The 18,564-nt window shown below is 43.8% G+C and overlaps 1 protein-coding gene and 1 long non-coding RNA gene across 9 annotated transcripts in view; both read right to left on the minus strand.

Annotated features, from left to right (window-relative positions):
• The window catches only part of LOC125966801 (uncharacterized), a 65,716-nt gene extending 52,522 nt beyond the window's left edge, over positions 1-13,194 (minus strand). The window contains exon 1 of the long non-coding RNA XR_007480542.1: positions 12,904-13,194. This is a non-coding gene — a long non-coding RNA (uncharacterized lncRNA). The remainder of the gene's footprint in view (positions 1-12,903) is intronic.
• Positions 13,195-13,338: 144 nt separating this feature from the next.
• Positions 13,339-18,478, minus strand: LOC125966773 (AP-1 complex subunit sigma-2). 8 transcript variants are annotated; one of them, XM_049717210.1, is made up of 6 exons: positions 18,361-18,478; positions 17,772-17,950; positions 17,130-17,238; positions 16,901-17,038; positions 14,092-14,100; positions 13,339-13,740 (listed from the first exon to the last, which is right to left on the minus strand). In XM_049717210.1, the coding sequence occupies exons 2-6, from the start codon at positions 17,948-17,950 to the stop codon at positions 13,693-13,695; spliced, it is 483 nt and encodes a 160-aa protein (XP_049573167.1). In that variant the 5' UTR covers positions 18,361-18,478; the 3' UTR covers positions 13,339-13,692. The 8 variants fall into 8 exon arrangements, with proteins under 8 accessions (XP_049573167.1, XP_049573183.1, XP_049573169.1 ...); XM_049717226.1 differs by lacking the exon at positions 14,092-14,100 and adding an exon at positions 15,975-16,038; XM_049717212.1 differs by lacking the exon at positions 14,092-14,100 and adding an exon at positions 15,971-16,038.
• Between the last annotated feature and the right edge of the window lie 86 nt (positions 18,479-18,564).

Below are 18,564 nucleotides of genomic sequence, written 5' to 3' on the forward strand. Positions count from 1 at the left end.
TCTTTGCCAACAATTGTTCCTGTTCAGAGGAATTGAGTCATGTTTGGTGCCGGAAGCTAACGGTGCTAAGCTATGTGTCACGAAAAACAAACACAAACAAAGGCTAAGGAGGCTAAATAAGCGATAAATAAGGTAGTCCTTTCCTCATTGTCCCTCAGCTCGGCATTGTAAAGCGACGACGGCGTCGGGGCGTTGCGATTGTACCGCTTTCTCTTTTGTCCCGTCTGATTTACAGCGCCGTCCCGGCTTGGTAATAAGAGTTTGTCTTGAGAGCTTGTGGAGTAATGCGGGCGGGCCTTTTGTTTGCCGGCTTGATGGCGCCAAAGCCTGCGAGCTGTCATAATGATAATAATAATAAAAAGGAAAAAGCCACTGCGAACGAGAGCCAATCAGCAGCGGCGTGAAACAGATTGAGTTCAGCGCGCTCGCCTGCTGTTGTGCTTCTTCTTCTTTTGCGGGGCCACGCATTAATGGGAATCTAAATATTGCGGCATTACCAGCGGATGATAATGTAAATTCAAGTTAATATTGCCACAATGCGTATGTGACAGCTCGCCATAATGCGCTCTGGCGGGATTAGTCATTCATTAAACAGGTTTGCCATGCAAAGCCACTGTCAGATTTTTGTCAGGCGCAAAAACAAGAAGCTGAGGCAGCCGCTCGCTTCTTCTCTCTTACAATTAAAATCTGCTGGGCTGATTAGGCGAGGAAGAGCGCTTTAATCTGACTTCCTCTTCCTCAGCGCCGGCCGATAATGGAGGCGGACAAAAGCTGCCATCAAAGTGCCACGTTTGCTTGGCGTCGTGGGGAGAAAGAAATCGCACATCATGGCGGAAAGAGAATAATGGCTATGAATAACTCGGCAATGAAGAGTTCATTTGCTCTTCTACGCTTTTGTGGCCGAGGTGTGCGCAGCTTTGTCTCGGTTCTACGCAAACGCTATTCAAGTCTAATGAGATCCAAGACGCAGCTCCGCACTTTACAAAAGCCAAAAGCGTTACACAAGACGGGGTTAGGGTTCGAGATGAGGTTTATAGACAGGGTTCGGGTTTCAAGACAGTTCAAGGTAAGGCTTAAAGGTAGGGTTGGCCTTACAAGACAGGGTTAACGTTTCAAAGTAGGGTTTCAAGCCAGGGTTAGAACTTTGTTAAGAAATACAAGTCAGAGTTGAGGTTTCAAATTAGTCTGGTTTAGGGTTTCAAGTGGAAATGATTAAAGTTGTCAATGTGACTCTGTTCTCGGTCTTCCGTGTGTTCATCTTGAGGGAGAAGCCGGACGATCACCTGCACCGCAGTGAAAGGTCGCCGGTGCGTCCTAATCGGGGCGCTCTGGCGGTTTTCATAGCAGGACGCGCTAATCCTCTCAGAGCACAATGACGATAATAATCGTTATTACGGCAGACAAGTCAGGGGGGCCGCCCGAGCGCTCGGAATGGAGACTTTGACGCATAATCCTTACGCCTTGAAAGGTTAAAGACGGATTTGAATATTATGATCCTCCGGTCGGAAAACGATAGCGCCGCCTTTCAAGACGCTCGCAGCCCGCGCGGCGCGCGCCCGCCGCCAGGGAAGCCCGCTCAATTTCAAATTTTGACAGAAAAAAACTGCAGCAAATTTTAAAAATGCTTTTATGATTGTCAAAATGTCCAATTGCAACCAAAATGGCAGCATTCCTCCCGAAGACTTTTTGTGGGTCCCCATGCTAGACATGCCAACCAAATTTCATCTTGAGTTGCATTCAAAACCCAAACCCCAACTCCAAGCCTCGACTTTTTCCATCTAAGTCTGTGCCGGGCGTCCACGTATGATATCAGCGGTCGTGCGCCCGCGTGTCCGGTGCCCCTTTAATTAAATCACGGTCGTTTTGCTTCTTCCCGACAGCAAGGTCGCCGGCGCATTAAAGGCGGAACGCGTTTAAGGTAGGAGAGGTTAATTAATCGCCCGTTGCCTTTTTCCTTTCCCCCAGCAGGGCAACATTCTTCCGCCCTGCACGGGCTTCACAATGTGACGCTGCTTTTTGGATTTGTCAGTGGGTAGTGAGTAAATTCAAGATTAGGAATAAGGTCGAGTAAAAAAAAAAAATAGGGGTCAGGGTTACAGTTAGCTAGGGGAAGGGTTACAAATTACGTAAAGGGTTAGTAGCATGAAGGTAATCAAGGTAATCTTAAGGGTCATTCCAAAAAAATGAAAAAAAAACACTCAGGTTAGCCCGAGTAGATGCCTCCCTCCAGCTGCAGTAAAGCCACGTCCCTGGCCAAACAGCATTACATCGCAAAATTCCAAGTCGTGCCTGGCGGTGGCACGCTCAAGGCCAACTGGCATTCACCCTCTGCAGGCGCAGCGTTGGACTCTGCACCCTTCTTGGCACATTCTTCACCTGCAAAGATGACGAGGGGAGATGAAGAGGCCCCGATGGCATCTGTATTGTGGCTAGAGTCATCCGCCTCTTTTGTGGCCGCCCACGCGTCAGACGGCACAGCGCGTTTTAAGCCAGGGATAGCTGCGAGTGATATTTAAAACATCCTGAAAGCGCTCACTACGCTCTTGTTTTGTCTGCGGCCTTCATCAAAAAGCTTCGTCAGCAGCGGTGTAACATACCTTGGCTGAATGGCAAGAATTATTCTCATATTTTTCCTTTTGTCATCCATAGCCGAAACATTCCAAGGAAGAAAACAACCCATAAAAGCATGAACATATTTAGAGCACTAGCAAAACCGGGCAGTTGGGGGATTTTTTTTTCCCGTTTCTCACGAATGAGAAACGAAGAGAAGCTTTAGGTGAAATTTGAATTATACTATGTACTTGACATGTCGTCCAAAAACTGGACATTTCTCCAATTGGGTCAAAATGCTGCTCCATGCCTCTTGACTGGAACACGTAAGAGGGAGCACAAGACACACGGCACATGACATGCCGATGAGTCGGTGCAAGAAAATGTGACATTCCGTGTCCATGTTGCATGCATCATTGCATCATGTTACGGGAGTTTACTGCCGACTTTCTTCAGCCTCGGCTGGAGTTCGAGCCGATGCAAAGCGACGTGGAAGTGACGGGCATAAATATGGAATAAGCTCCAGCCAATCCCCGTCTGAGCCGCTGGGAATCGGGGGTTCCGAGGAGGCCTCGCCTTGGACCGAGATTGTCGCTTGGGCAATTGAGCTATTGGTTACGGGGGAGGAAGGTGGATGGGGGTGGGGGCAAGTGGATGTGAAGCTTCTATTATCGCCCATCGGCGCTGAGGCTTCCATAAGCAGCTTGTTTGGGAGCTGCAGGCCAGCCAGCCATGAAGAGAATATAATTTCAGCCGAGCTTGGCCCGCTCCATTGTGCAGCCTGCAAAACACTCGCGACGCGCTCACCGGCCGTCGCGATAAACATCTGCATCGGCCAATCGCACACTTACTGAGCTTCACCGGGAGTCAGACACCACTAAAGACCTTTTCACTGGACTCGAGCTACCAGGTGTACAAGCCACCCAAAAATGTGTTGATAGAAAGGTCTCGTTTGTTATCGGCACAATGCGACAATAGTTTGCTATGGTCGGATACGATTCCATACGATACAGAATATGATCAGTATGCAACAGTGTGATTAAGTCCGAGTTGACACGGAGTGCGATCATGTATGATATGTTCCATCCGATCTGATTCTACACAGTCCATCCGGTAAACTGGTCTTTTTGCTAAGTGTCGTGTCCCCTTGTCGTTGTTGTGCATCTATTGTGATGTGTGCACTGGAATGCAATGTGTCACATTTTTCTCAACGCTTCCAGATAAGACAAGACTAAAAAGCGATGTTCCCGATAGCCGCTGGGCCCTCATGTGGGGCCTCGTGCTCGCGGGGGGATGATAAACACTATTTACCCGGCCCTTTTCCTTCAGATACGCATCAGCTAGCCTTCATTATGCCGCGTGAAGCTTCCCTCATTTAGCTGGGATAGCGTCTCCTTTATTCTGCCTACAAATACCCGCATCGCCGTTCGCTCGGCTTCTAATGCCAGATTGTGGCAAAATAAGACCTCCCCCGGGGCTCGTTGACAGACTGGGAAAGAACCTGGAAGTCACAAAGATCACAGAGTGTAATGCAAGTGGACTTTTTGTTTGGAAGATTGCGCTACTAGGAAAGTTTTGTGCATTTAAGCAAGCAAGGCTCAATGCCCATCCCACTGTACTTCTGACCAAACATTGTTGATGTCGTTTTTGTGGGATATAGGTTTGATATTTGATTGCAAACGAGTTGAAGTGATTGTAGATTGAGGTTTTAGATTTTTTTTTATGCTAACTAGAGCTGCTAAATATCTTTTTATATTTTCATATCTGTAAAATTCTGCTGATTGACTACATCACAAAATACTGCCGCATGTTAACAGCAGTACGGCAAGTCAGCAGTGTCCAACGTTGACGTTTCTTCCGCCGCAAGCCGTCTCGTACCGCCGCAATGTGTTGTTTTGCGCGAGACGACACCTCTCGCTTCCCGCGACACTGTTGACATGTTTGGCCCCCCGAGAAAGGCAGCGCATAAACACGGATGACGGTGAGATGGGAGCCCGCTTCCCTATCAAGATTCCCGTCATATTTCCCCGGCTGACTAGACTAAGCACAGGGCCGAGGCATGAGCCGATAAAGGGTGTCTTTCACACAGCAACAACACGTAGCGCTGCGCTTATCGCCGCCCAAGGAGGACAGGGCCCAGATTGTTACATTTGCTGGTTTGTTGTTTTCTTCTTTGGGCCTGCGATAATGCACCAGGAATCCGAGCACAGGGGTGGGGGGTGGAAGGGGTGGGGTGGGGTGGGGGGTTTCATCTGTGCGGGTCGGCAGCGCAACAGCCAGGAAGGAAGGCCCACATGAAAAAAAGAAAACTAAATAAGCCATCACCCATCGCAATCAAATCATGCCGATGTTTGGAGACAAAAATCCTTTAAATAAAAGAAGTATAAACTGTCATTTTACGCATAGGTCAGCATTTTTGGTTTTTTTAAACCCAACCCAGTATTATTCACTAAAAACCCACTGAGTAAGTCTTTTGGGTGTAATAAAAGTATTGTGTACATGTCGCCAACAATTTCTATCGATTCTGTATAATATTGCACACTAACTAATCCACGGCACAATTGACCAACCAACTAATCATGTTACACAAATTCTTTTACGGTGAATACAGCTATCTTACAAACAAGCTAACTAACCCCCCCTAGCCCTTCAGCCCCCCTGCCTCGTCTCTTTTGAGCACGCCGGCTCTTCTTTAATTGTGACAGTAAACTGCTGGCTGTTACGGGCTGTTAAGCGGGATTTAAAACTTGTCAGACAAGACATGTTTGAAATTGCTTTAAATAAGTGCACTGTGTTGCTGTCAAGCGCGGAGCTTAGAGGGGGGAAATATCCCCACAATTGAAGCACTCATCGGGGCTCAGCCTGCTGCTGATGCTGCTGCTACCTTGGCAACACATGCCTAAAAAAGGAGGCCTTGCGAGGCAGTAGCACCCCCTACAGCACGCCAAAGAAACTGTCCCCCCCCCCCCCAAAAAAAAAAGATGCACTTTGCGTTTTGAAAATGCAAATGTGCTGTACTGTATCGTGTGTGTTGGATTCTTTGAGAGCATAACTGGCATTATGCAACATGAATATGGGAATTCTTATGTAAGCTTCATATTTAAAAAGAAAAAGTGATCATGAACTATTACCTTTGTTTTGAGGAGATTTTTTTGATGAGTGTTTAAAACTTGGTGAAGATTGTGAAATAACTGCTATTGTGAGAAAGGCAACAAAATGAGCAGTTTCACAATCACACATGATGTCAAGTAGTAACAATAAAACACAGCCAGGTTGTCAAATGAATACTTGATTACTCAATGAATGCAACGATAATTTATACATAATGCATGCGTCAATGACTTATCATTTATGCATATCATTTACTTATTTATCTATAAAAAATACACAAAAATAAAAGTAAAAAGACCAAAAAAGTTGAACATTTTATCAAATAGGATTCAAGTTAAAAAATGAAATATTGCATGAAAGTCATACAATTTGTAACAAATAAGAAAAATACGGATAGGAATCTAGATTTAATCGAACAAATTAAAAGATGTCGATTGTCGACTTCCTGCACACGCTTCAGTTCAACTGGAATTCTTGTAAGACGGATTACAACAATTCGAAAAAGGAAAGGAAAAGGGGAGTCGCAGTCTTTCATTTATTTTTTTGATTTTTTTTTCGGGGGGGGGTGTCTTGTGATCCACCCCCCTCCTCCCCCACCACGTGGAGGAGCGCTTATCGGGATTAGATGGTCCAGTGTGTGAGGGGCCTTGCAGTTATTAGCACCTTCTTACAGCCAGCCAGCACAACGGCAGCAAAAGGCAACGAGACAGAGCCAGAGAAGACTTCCAATATGATTTGCTTATAGCTATTAATATGTATGCCTTAAATAGAAGCACACCGCTAAGCAGCTTATGATATTATGAAGAGAATGTTCCCTCAGGGGCATAATGTGGCAGCGGTGACAGCGAGGAGAGATTCCTATTTAGCCAGATGGGCTGTACTTACGTCGAGCATCCTCGCAAAGAGAAAAAAAAGAAAAAATGCTTGTAGGAGGGAAGATGGCGGTGGGTGGGTGGTTGGTTGGTTAGCGTGAGGGGGGGTTGTCTTCGATAAGCTCTCGTGCGGGCCGTGAATGAAAGACAAGCATGAAAGTGAGCTTTAGCCTCTTTTTGCAGATTTTCCCAAGGCAAATGGAGAAGCAGATAGGGCAGGTGCCTTTGCTCGGCCCGCCCGATTAAGCCCGCAAGAAGCCTGACATGCCGGAGACATTGTCCAAGCTTGTCCAGGTGGGGGACCTGTCAGCGCAAAACGCCAAGCTTAAGCTAGCACGCGCAGCAAAAAGATTAGGACCCAGGAAGACATATTCGTGGCTTTTTTCTCACTCGCTCGCTTTTCTTTGTTTGAATGATTAATTCCAAACAGTTCCTCCTCGTTCTTGCCGCCATCACTTTTCATTAGTGATAACAGATGCTTCCTTAGCTGTGCTGTGCCGCGCAAAGGCTGCTAGCTAACCATGACAAACTCATACAGAAGGACTAAAATGCGGACGGTATTTATTTGTTGTCACACATCTGTATGATGATTTAAATTTTGTGTTTTTTGTGGGGTTACTAGTGCTAGATGTGCCTACCAAATACTGCTACTATAAAACAAGAAAATTAAAAACACAAGAATGGATAAAAAAAAATACTTCAATAGTTTCCAAAGAAATATCTACAAATAGTAAAAATATAAAAATGGCTAAATAAAGTAGTTGATGGAAATGACTAAATTCGACAAATACATAAACTACTCTGACACACAAAAAATATTAAGTTAGCCCAATGAGTTCTTTTTCCCCATCCTCCACTCGGCCAATTTCCCCTCAAAGTTTGGGCAAATGCTACAAACAGAATTACATCTGAAGCAAAACGTTTCATGTAAGACATGAAACTAAATTGCCTAACAGGCGGGCATAGTGTGACCCCGAAGACGCGGCACAATAACATTTGGCAAGGGTGGACCAACGGGTCAATTTCCACCGTTCCGGCGAATAACACAAATACGCAGATTTCCGTACGAAAGCGTCGTCTGGCGACGGCGCCGCCATCCCCCGTCTGGCCGTGACCCGTGTGTTTACGGAACCAATTATCCTCCCACCCGCCTGCCAGATGAAAGCGACAGCGAGAGTCGGGGAGCGAGTCAAAGAGTTCCATTGGGAAGAGGTGGAGAGGCATTATGAGCGCATTTCTCCCAAATTGGCAACTAATGAAGAAAGATTAAAGCCTCGTGCTGCAAATGGACAAGCAGTGCCACCCTGACAATGATTATTGTGACTATTACGCCGGCTGCACGCGAGAAAAAGCCTCTCGTGCATGTGTTGCGCATTTGACAAGACAAGAGGTGAAGCGCTTTGAATGAGGCCCAAAAGAGGCTTTTAACGGGCAAATTTCATATGCCCATTAGCGGGCGGGGCCAGCCTGTTGGGTCTTCACCTCCACTTGAGTGGAAAACATGTCAGTGAGAGAGTGAATGACTGTCAGAGTGCCAGACACGATGCGCGCGAGCACACCATTTCATTGATTTGAACTACAATGCGCTATGATTCACAGTACAATCATTCTAAAAAAAATTTAAGTTTACATTGGAGCCCTACATACTGGTACCTTTGATGGCTATTTCCGTCGATGGCAGTGAATGAGTTAACCCCATTTCCTTTTTTCCATTTAGGTGTGTAGACTATATCTATTTATAGCTACTGTAAATACTCAAGCAAACCACATGTACAGTGTGACCAAGTACTGTCACAAAATGTAGTTCATCACATCGCTGATAATTGCTCACCTTAATTGCTGTCATGCAAATTACTGCATATTTTCATCATTACTCATATGGCACACGTCAATATCGGGAAATACTTTCTCTGTGTACTTTTCCGCATGGGAGGTTACAGAATGCGTGTCGTACAGTACATCCTGCCCTCATCTGCACCTAAGCTGAGGGAATACAAACAAGCGCCTGCATGGCGGAATTCCTGTCACAAGTTATTGGGCAGCTAAGAGGGCGGGAAATCCTCCACCGTAATATTCTCACCCGGGTAAATCTCAAACGCTGAATAACACAAGCCAAGCAATTTAAGCGGGAAGGTCATAGCAAAGTAAAAGCAGGAGGGTGGGGGATTGTGAGGAAAAAAATAAATACAAAATAAATAAAAAGTGCTTTTCTGAGAGAGATGAGATATGACGGGAGATGACTTGACGGCAGGTCCACAAAAAGTAATGAATATCCCCATGCGGCGTACCGCGACTTTCAGCAAACTGTCAGTTCGATAAAAATTATATTTCAGACGGATGATAACTGAAAAAAAAATTATATATATATATATATATAAAAAGGGGGGAGGGGGCACAAAAGCAAGAAAGGACACGTCTACCTGATGCTGCCCTTAATCCTGAACGAGGACTGACAGCCGTCAAATGTTCGCTCAAGCAAACAAACAAAACCATTGCACCGGGAGAAAGATCTGTTTCAAAGGAGGCATGTGGAAACTTGACTTAATATTTGTATACAAATACTTGTGAGTCTGCAATTACCTGCTCACCCATCCTATGTGATATTAAAGAGAGTTTACTGTTACAACTGTTAGCAAGGATTGAATGTAGCCTCACTTCGCTAATCCTCCCCTACCCCTCGACTCGCTGACCAAAGTCACGCCCATCGCTAACGAGCGCGACTGTCAAATATTGCGATTATTAAAATTTGTGATTGTGATAAACATTCAGAGAATGCATATCCCGCATTGCTGATTGCTAGCCATACTAAGCTAGGTTAGCCTGGACTGCTGGTTTATTAGGGTGCCTTGTTTGTGATGGAATATTACTATTACGCTCAATGTTGGCAGTTTAAAGTTTTGTTTTGTACAATTACTTAAAATTCAACAAGGGGAAATAACGCATCAGTCAAGCAGAAATTCTAAATGGGGGTTAGAGTGTCAAGAAGTTAGATTTAGTATTATAGAGTTGGGCTTACTAAAAGAACCTCCAGATGTGATCAATAAGTTTGGTGACGGAGGGGAAGGTTAGGATAAATATTCTTGTTATGGTGACTCAAGAAAGTTAAATGTGAGACTCTGAAGAGTAACATTTTCAAAAGTAATTTCCATGTTATGTGAATCTAAATAATGAAGTTAAAACGAATGCATGAATTGAAACTTGAACTATCAATGCATCAAATTGATTTTCTTTTGTATGCACACAAACCGATGCGGTTTGCCTTGTGTGGTGGCAAAATAAAGCGTCCTTGGGCCAAAATACACCGACGCGCCTCTCCTTTGAATAAATCACGGGCGTCTATTGAGTCTGTTACGGCGCGACAACACCGGCCCACCATTCAGCCACTGAACCCATCAAAGACTTCCAAGCCGAAGTTAGCGACGGGAATTATGGAGCGTTTGCCAATATTGTGGATCAAGAACGGCGGGAAGAAAAGCGCCATTCTCATCGCTACCTGGCCGGGGGAATAACGCCTCAATGGACATCAAACAATCCGCTCATTCACATCTACTTGAGGGACCTTGGAGCGGTCGCAACAAACACCAGACGAGCCGCATGAAAGCGGTTGAATCGCGCCTTGTATTAGTCGCGTGTCCCTTTTGTGCCCGACAATAGAGTTGCTCTCACAAAAGTGGAGAAAGAAACACAGAAAAAGAAGGAAAAAGTTGCCTTGGCAAAATTTGAAAAGTTTTCTGCATGTACTGAATGTGCCAAATATATCATTGTCCACTAGAGAGTGCTAAAAAGACGCTCTGGTCCCCACGACGCAAGGAAACATGACGTGTGTGAAAGAGAGCGTGTGTGCTCGACTAGTCACTGAGAGTTGTGTGCACTCTCACCTGAGTGACATTCTTCTTCTTCTCTCCGCAGAGCCTCCGACAGCAGATAAGACTTATCGCCGCCCACGCTGGAGATTTGCCCTCAATCCGGCCCGAGCAACCAAAGCTCAGTCTCCAAAAGCGAGCGGCGGCCCACGATGCCACAAATACGGCGTTTCGCCTGACAGCCAACACCAAAGGGCGACATGTCATCTGCGAAGTGTCCCTGCTTGCTACCGCTGTCACATGATGCCACCCGTGACAAAGGTCAAGAACAACGCTGAAGATTGGCACCTCTTTCGCAAAGGAAACAACTAAGAAACCACTTCCAGATGTTTTGGAGGGGGAAAATTAAATACAGTGCATTTGCAGTTATGTCCAACAGATATTGTCTCAAATCCTAATATTTAAAAAGTAAACATTTAGGGTAACTACTTTACAGTTTAAGGGGGTACATCACAAACAAAATTTAATTAAAAAATATATAATATATGAAAATACAAATGAGCTAAAATAGTGAATTCTATTTTCAATATAATGTATCATTTTTAAAAAGTTTTCTGTTTGCAAAGGTATTTGTGATGGCAGCAATAATAGAAAATGTAAACGTTGATTGACAATGGCCTATTTAGGATTGGGTTCCATTTTTTCTTGAATAGCAGACTTCTCAAGAGGCTCTTGGAACGACAATACATTCTCTCATGATAATAATTCATTCCGAAATCAAAAGCCATTGAAATAGTGTCAGATGATGCAGGCCTGCAATTGCTGAAGTGCGTCACTGCCATCTAGTGGACAAAATAATAACTGACGTCAACAAATTTATTACAATATCTTTTTTTATATATATTAAAATACCACTTTTTTGGTCAAATAATTTCAGGATATTTACATATTTATTCGTGCTTAAAAATGTAGGAAACGCATGTTTGGATATACAAAATAGTTTTTCAATTGTATTGAAAATTGACCATTTAGTATTCAAAGAAATTCTGTAACTAAAACTAAGGGCAGTTTTCAGTTTTCTAGAAAACCAACTAATTTATATGATACTATAAACTATTTATATTTGGAATAAAACAGCTTGAAAAAAAACTATGTAAAATCAGATTTTCTGAATGTTTGTGTATCTTTTCCCATCAAATTCTAGTGTTGTCTCGTCCTAAAAACGTGCGTAACCCTGAGGGCCTCCAGATGTCTCTCCAAAGACTTCGTTAGCTGAGACAATTGGGCCGCAATCAGTTGTTTTATCTTCATCTGACAGCCATGCGTCATATTACGGCCGACCAAATTGCTTTTCTTGCCACCAGCTCACGATGGCAAATTATCTTAATTGTGTTGTGATTACGCCTCACAGCGAGAGCTCAACTGTGGAAACGCTCACGCACACACACGTTCTGGTTTCGGTGGGATGATATAATCGTGAGGGCTCTTTGGCACTCTCTTGTGGACACCTGTAATTATGCATTTATTTTTCCTCGACATTGCGTACCCGCTAAATTGACAAGTGCAAAAATACATCCATCCATCCATCCATATTCTGAACCGCTTCGTCCCCACGGGGGTCACGGGTGTGCTGGAGCCTATCCCAGCCGTCATCGGGCAGTAGGCGGGGGACACCCTGAACCGGTTGCCAGCCAATCGCAGGGCACACAGAGACAAACAACCATTCGCACTCACACCTAGGGACAATTTGGAGTCTTCAATCAGCCTACCAAGCATCTCTTTGGGATGGGGGAGGAAACCGGAGTGCCCGGAGAAAACCCACGCGGGCCCGGGGAGAACATGCAAACTCTACACAGGGAGGGCTGGAGGTGGAATCAAACCCGCACCCTCCTAACTGTGAGGCGAACGTGCTACCCAGTGTTCCACCGAGCCGCCGCAAAAATACATAAATGTCAATAAACCAAATATCAATAATGCCAAAATGAACTAGGTGTTTTGAAGCATTTTGAATCATTTTTAAGACAAATTATCTATCAGGTTCAGTGACAGTATAAACAAGCACCAAACCTACAAAAAATACACTATTCTTTCACTAGAATATATAATCAAATAATCATCTTTCTTTTAAGATGCCAGTCAAAATGACTCATTTCAAAATGGGACAAACAAGCACCCTGTCATTTTTTATTGAGGCAGCAGAAGGCGCCATTCTCAACAAATTCAATACAGTCGACCCTCATTTATCATACATTTTTTAAAAACAGATCAGTTTTACCCACTGTCACTCGTGTTTAAGACATGTGAACTCATCAAAATACGCGTAAACATTAAGTGAACTGTAAAGTGACCTAATCCAACTTTTCCAGCACCACTGTGACGTCACCAAATGTCGAAAAAACGCAACATTACCATTACAGAGGCCCAAAAATTTATATTACGGCAAGAAATATTATTAAACGATCATCACGTCAACTCCAAAACACCACTGCAGCAAGTTCAAAATCAATATTTACCCAATAACGTGACTAAAATATAAAAAAAAGTTAAATAAATTGCAATGTACTCACCAGAGACGTTCTTTTGTTTGTTTGTAGACAAGATGCATTATCTTTTGCGAGCTGTGTTGGCAAATCAGCACTTTCGCTCGTTGTTGATGCGCTGGGAGTGGCAAATCAATCTTTTTATAAGATGACATACCCCATTAAGCTATAGTTTTCCCCGAATTATTCTCACAATGTCAATTTTTGATGAAGTTCTACTCATGTTCGTTTTCCGTGTCCTTCTGCAGTCACCTGCGTGTAATTTGAATCACGTTTTTTGAGTAGCTGCCATCCACAAATCATCAGGTCAAGTACTACAAGGGCACCACGTGGAAGCTGAAATCTGATTGGATAATAAACAGACTGTTGGCGTAAATTATAAATATTGTACATTTTTAAAATAACTCCTTTATAAAGGTAGGTATACCTTCTTAATGGCAAGCAAATACAAGACACATTGGCTTGGTATTGTGATGTCATATTTTAATGAACATGTCCAGTGTAATACGGATTTCAATGGCCACAGTGACGTCACTTTGTACACGACAGCTGTGCCTTTCAGTGTAAAGTAAGAGTATAAAAAAAGCTAAACAAACTCTTTGGTTCTCTTATTGTAATACTTTTGACTTCCCTTTTAATGTACGCAATACATCTTTTTCATGACAGCTTTGGTTACGCATGTAACTATTCTCAGTAGTAGTCAAGAATTGCATATAAAAAGAGTGCTACATCGTTTTTTCAAACATAAGAAAAGATACCTATTTTTACTGGGAAAATGTCAAATTATACTGAAGCATGAGTTTTTTTCTTTTGTGTTTATGTCAGTCCTATTTCCTCCAGAACACTGCGTGGTGTCTCCCCATCCTGCAAAAACAAACACTAAGTATGTGGAGGACAAATAGGGACACTGATGATGTCATAATTTACAGGTTTTGTGCATGTGCATGCAACACTTTCAAAACCCTTGAAATCATTCAAACACGAGTTTGTTTCTTTTTTAAACATGATAAATACTAATACACACCTTTTGAATAAGTACACAACACGTTTTTTGTTTGCTTGTTTGTTAAAGTACATCTTTTTCCAAACAAATATGAAAATAAGCAAAACCAATTATGTATTCTAATTTGTATTTTGTAGGCATTTCATTAAATGGTGCAAGACAGCAGACCACAGCAGCCAAGTAGCTTGTTAGCAGAAAGTAGCAGCACTTACTTTGACATCCTAGCAGCAGCGTGGGCACAAAGTCAAGAAAGCAACACATCTGATTAGAGTCACATGCAAATGCCACCAAAAGAAAATGCAAGAAAAACACTGGGGAGCTGAATAAGAATCACAACATATTTATTATTCATAAACCTACACATCAAACTATTGCACTGTATCATAAAAAAACGGTGCTGATTAGTCAGATTGCAAATACTTGTGTCCCTCTATCAGCTTATAAAGCTTTCGATATTACTTACGTGGAAGGTCAATTAGGCCTTTGGTTAATAATTGGTGCAAAAATAGCAAATGTTCAGGTCATTAATACAAAACTAAAAATATTAATAAAAAGTGACTCTTCTATAAGTATTGCAAAGATTGTGCTTGTCAAGACATACAATTTAAAAACTAAAAATAGACGAGATAGAAGAAAAGGTAACATGCATGAATGCCATACAAGAAAAAAACCAAGACTCCATTTTCTGAAATAGAAGCCGTAAAAAAAAAAAAAAAAGACAAAGCATACAAAGAGTACAAATTCAGTTATAAGCTTGGCCACGACGGAACTTCAACAAGCAGATTGAGTGGGTGGCAAGCACTGTCACGTAACAAAGAAGGTAACAGCCACATGTATGACAGTTGCGGTGCATCACGCCTGCGCGGGTGGGTACGGTCGGGCTTGGGCTACAAGGCACAAGGACGTGGTGCGGAGCAAAAGGTGCTGAGCATGCATGGCACGGGCGTGGCAGCCAGTCAGTACAAAGGCACATTAAAGTACTCGTGACGGGGCTGAGGGAGAGACAGAAAGCCTTTAGAACACAGCAACACGCAGCCCAAAGGCCTCACTTGAAACGCCACCATGTGCCACATCGTCACGTGACGAGACGCTTTGCAGTCGACAAAGCCGGCGGTACCTTGTTTGTCTTACAAGTGACGTCATAATAGGGGAAAAAACAATTAGGAGCGCCACAAAGAAAATAACACCAGTGGTGCTGGCCCGGGAGCACTAGAGCAGGAACAGAAACTGAAATACTTGACCCAGACCCGTACTCATAACACTGAACCAAAAATAAGACTGGAGGAGGGACCACACCCAGAGTACTGGATCAGTAAACGGATCAAGACAAGAACCAGACATGAAGAAGACTGGAAAAAGTAAACGGGAGAAACTAGATGGGACAAGGAACTACACACAACGGTAAACATTTAACCAGACACACAAGACAAGTGAAGAAGACTGTCCTTGTACTAGCACCGGCGACCTACACAGCAGACGGTATTCACCTCAACGCGTCAAGTTCTGGAATAGTCCCGAAGTCTCCGAGGTCACATTAGAGACCGTCATACCTGAGAGTCAAACAGGTTGATTACAAAAAGAAGCCTCAGCTAAGTCTTCTTCATCTTCTGGGGCGTCATTATTCTAAACAAAATTCTGCTTGCTGGCAGGAGGCGGCAAACTAATGACCAGGCGCCTGTCAAATGTTCCGTGGAGGGCTTGTTATGAAAAATAGCTTTGTCGAAATCCGCCGAGGTATGTTAGCTATCGGTGTAATTACAGCACAGTGCCAAGCGCTAATGCTCACCTCAACCTTGCGGGGAAAACATTATCAGCGGTTTTCAGTATCATGCGGTCAGAACTAAGCTCTGGATTCTGACTGGCACTTTGGACTAAAACGCACAACATTCAAAAGTTTTAGAAACACAGCAACAGCCAGTCATTTGTTTATGTTTGTAATCACGAGGTAATATCGCATTTGAGGTTCATCCTGAAACCTCAAAGCAAATTCGCCATACTTTTTTGGGGGTGAGTAGCGTCGTTTTGGAGCAACTCATGCCCGTCCAGCATGCAGGTGTGCACGGCGGCGTTTTTTTAAACGGACTTATTTACCCACGTGAGGCGGCGGCCCCTTACAACAGCTCGTCACTTGGCAAACCTCCCCAGTCTTCATTCGGGTTCTATGAATAAGACAATCCAGCCAATCAGAGAGCTTGCCCAGGAGGAGACTCAAAGCCACTGTCATTACGCGACACGAATCTGAAACTTGTTTTAAGACCTGCCATTTTGTGCTAATGTATCATATTCCACTCTGTATCTTCCGAGAAGATTTTTCTTGCGGTGTCAAGTAGTCACTGGATTCATTTATTGAAGTACAAAGTACTACTAGCGGACTAGCTAGTCGTCTATCACTAGTAGGACTAAACAAATTGTGTACCTGCAAACATGCGCATCTCAGAGTCTATGTTCTGCAAGTCACACAAAAAAAAAAAAACAAACAAGCAGAAAGAAAGGAGACACAATTACGGAAAAGAAAAATCACAAAGAATGTAAAGAAGAAACACAAGCATGCAGATGATAAATATTAAAAATACAGCAGTACCTCGACTTGGCCATTATTCTGTTTCAGTTGCCCCAAAGCACTGCCATTTTTGTTGTTTTAAACCAAGAAAAAAGATATGGATATGTTCCTTTCCAGCTCGTAACTGGAAAACTTGCCCCACCATATTCGCATTAAACTGCCCAAAGCTATCTGATCGAGTTTGAAAAAGTGTTCTGCTCCGGGGCTTCCTCTACTGTAGCCGAGTGGAATTTCACATTTAGAATGGTGGCGAGAAGTTAAGGGAAGTATACCAAAGCAGTGGAAATTAAATAAATAAATGAATAAATTTGGTGACTTTACATTGCCAGTGAGGAATCGGGAAAAATTCGGACTGATGATGTAAACCGTACCGCTGTTCCTACTCCTATTTTGTGAGTTCCCGTAAAGTTGCCAACTTTGAAAACGGGACATGACCTTGCATGCGGGCGTGCGTTGCTCACCTCTTGCAGCAGGTCGCCTTGCTCGATGGCCTTGAGCACATTCTTCTTGGACGTCTCCTGAGCTTCGCCGCCCAGCAGGAACTCGTCCAAGATGAAGTAGGCTTTCTCAAAGTTGAAGATGATGTCCAGCTCGCACACCTAGAAGTTTTTTATTGGGGGGGGTTAGGGTTAAGTGGTTAGATGGTGATTAAGGCGGGATCTGCGATAACGCTGAGGCCATCCAACTCACACTGCCAAAGTATTTGTCCAGCAGTTCCACGTATCTGTGAATGATCTCCAGCGTGATCAGCTCATTGTCCTGCTCCTCGATGGCGCAGCAGAAGTACAAGCTGGCATATCTGCCAAGAGATGAATTTGGTGATTCATTGTATACTATGATAGCTATGAGTTTACAGTGAAACTAAAAGCTCGTCAAAAGCCTTCATCACTATCATCACGAAGAGAAAACACCCACTCGTCACTTTGTCCTCTCAGGTGCAGTCAAAAAATCATGCTGCCAACGTGGCGCTTTTGCCTTATGAAAGCAACCTCAGGTGATCAGCTGGCCTGCACACTCCAAAGCGAAGCCTTTTCCTGCCACCCGGCAGGGGACTCCTTTATCCGGGATAATCCCTCACGCGCTCTCAAAGCATGTGACCACATAAACACAGGAAGCCAAGGCGGATATTACACTGCGCTCCGTCTGCCTCGCAAGCAATTTACCTCATGTAACATCATCTTCAGGCTACAGTGATAGCGAAGAAACCAAAAATCATTATTCAAGCCATTCACCGTGTTTATTTCATTGACAGAAATGATATCCCAGTGCCAGGCAATTTGAGTTTTATTTATGCATTTCTGTCTGATTAGCCACAAATTGACATACGCTCACCTCTTGTAGACAACCTTGAGGTCTCTCCACTCCAAGAAGCTGCACATTTTGGCCTTGCGGGCCAGGATGGTCTGCACCAGCTCCCTGGTGATCTTCTTCTTCTCCTTGTCTGACAGGGGCACGTACCACTTCTGCAGCCGCAGCTTGCCCTGTCTGCTGAAAAGCAGCATGAATTGCATCTGAAAGGAAATCATTGTCAGAATTATCAGAGAGCAAGCGGCGAGTGGAAGCAAGATGAAACCATGGCAAAGGTGGTCGCAAAATGTTGCAGATTACTCCACTCAACACTTGTTGTATGATTCATCTCATACACTAGTCAAATCGGCTATTGGTGAAAAGAAAACGTTATTTTTAATATGATAATGGCTATAGTTAATTACTGTAGTATCTGCAACTCCCTCCCACTTGTTAGTAAACCGCTTATCCAAATATTAAAAGTAGCATTATGCAAGCTAACGGGAAGTATGTAACAGTGTCAGTAGCGCACAGTTAACGGCGTTATTCGGCAACTACTCCAGGCAAAAGACAACACGCACGCTTCGAGCCTGACTTGAAACGTCTACAAAAACAGACTTTGTCAAAATGTTACCTTTAACTTGCACACAGTTCCGTAGAAGAGGAAGAAATCACAATTTAGCCAGCCATCAGGAGGACCCCTCACTCAGAGGCTGCCGATACCAATCGCAGTCAAGCTTGTGATTGGCCTGAGACGCCGGTTGATCGACGCTCATTGGTTTATATTTGTAGTCCCGCTTTTCCTAACGCTGTATGGCTGACGCAGACGTCGATCATG

Source organism: Syngnathus scovelli, chromosome 10, assembly GCF_024217435.2.
Source record: "Syngnathus scovelli strain Florida chromosome 10, RoL_Ssco_1.2, whole genome shotgun sequence".
NCBI lineage: Eukaryota > Metazoa > Chordata > Actinopteri > Syngnathiformes > Syngnathidae > Syngnathus > Syngnathus scovelli.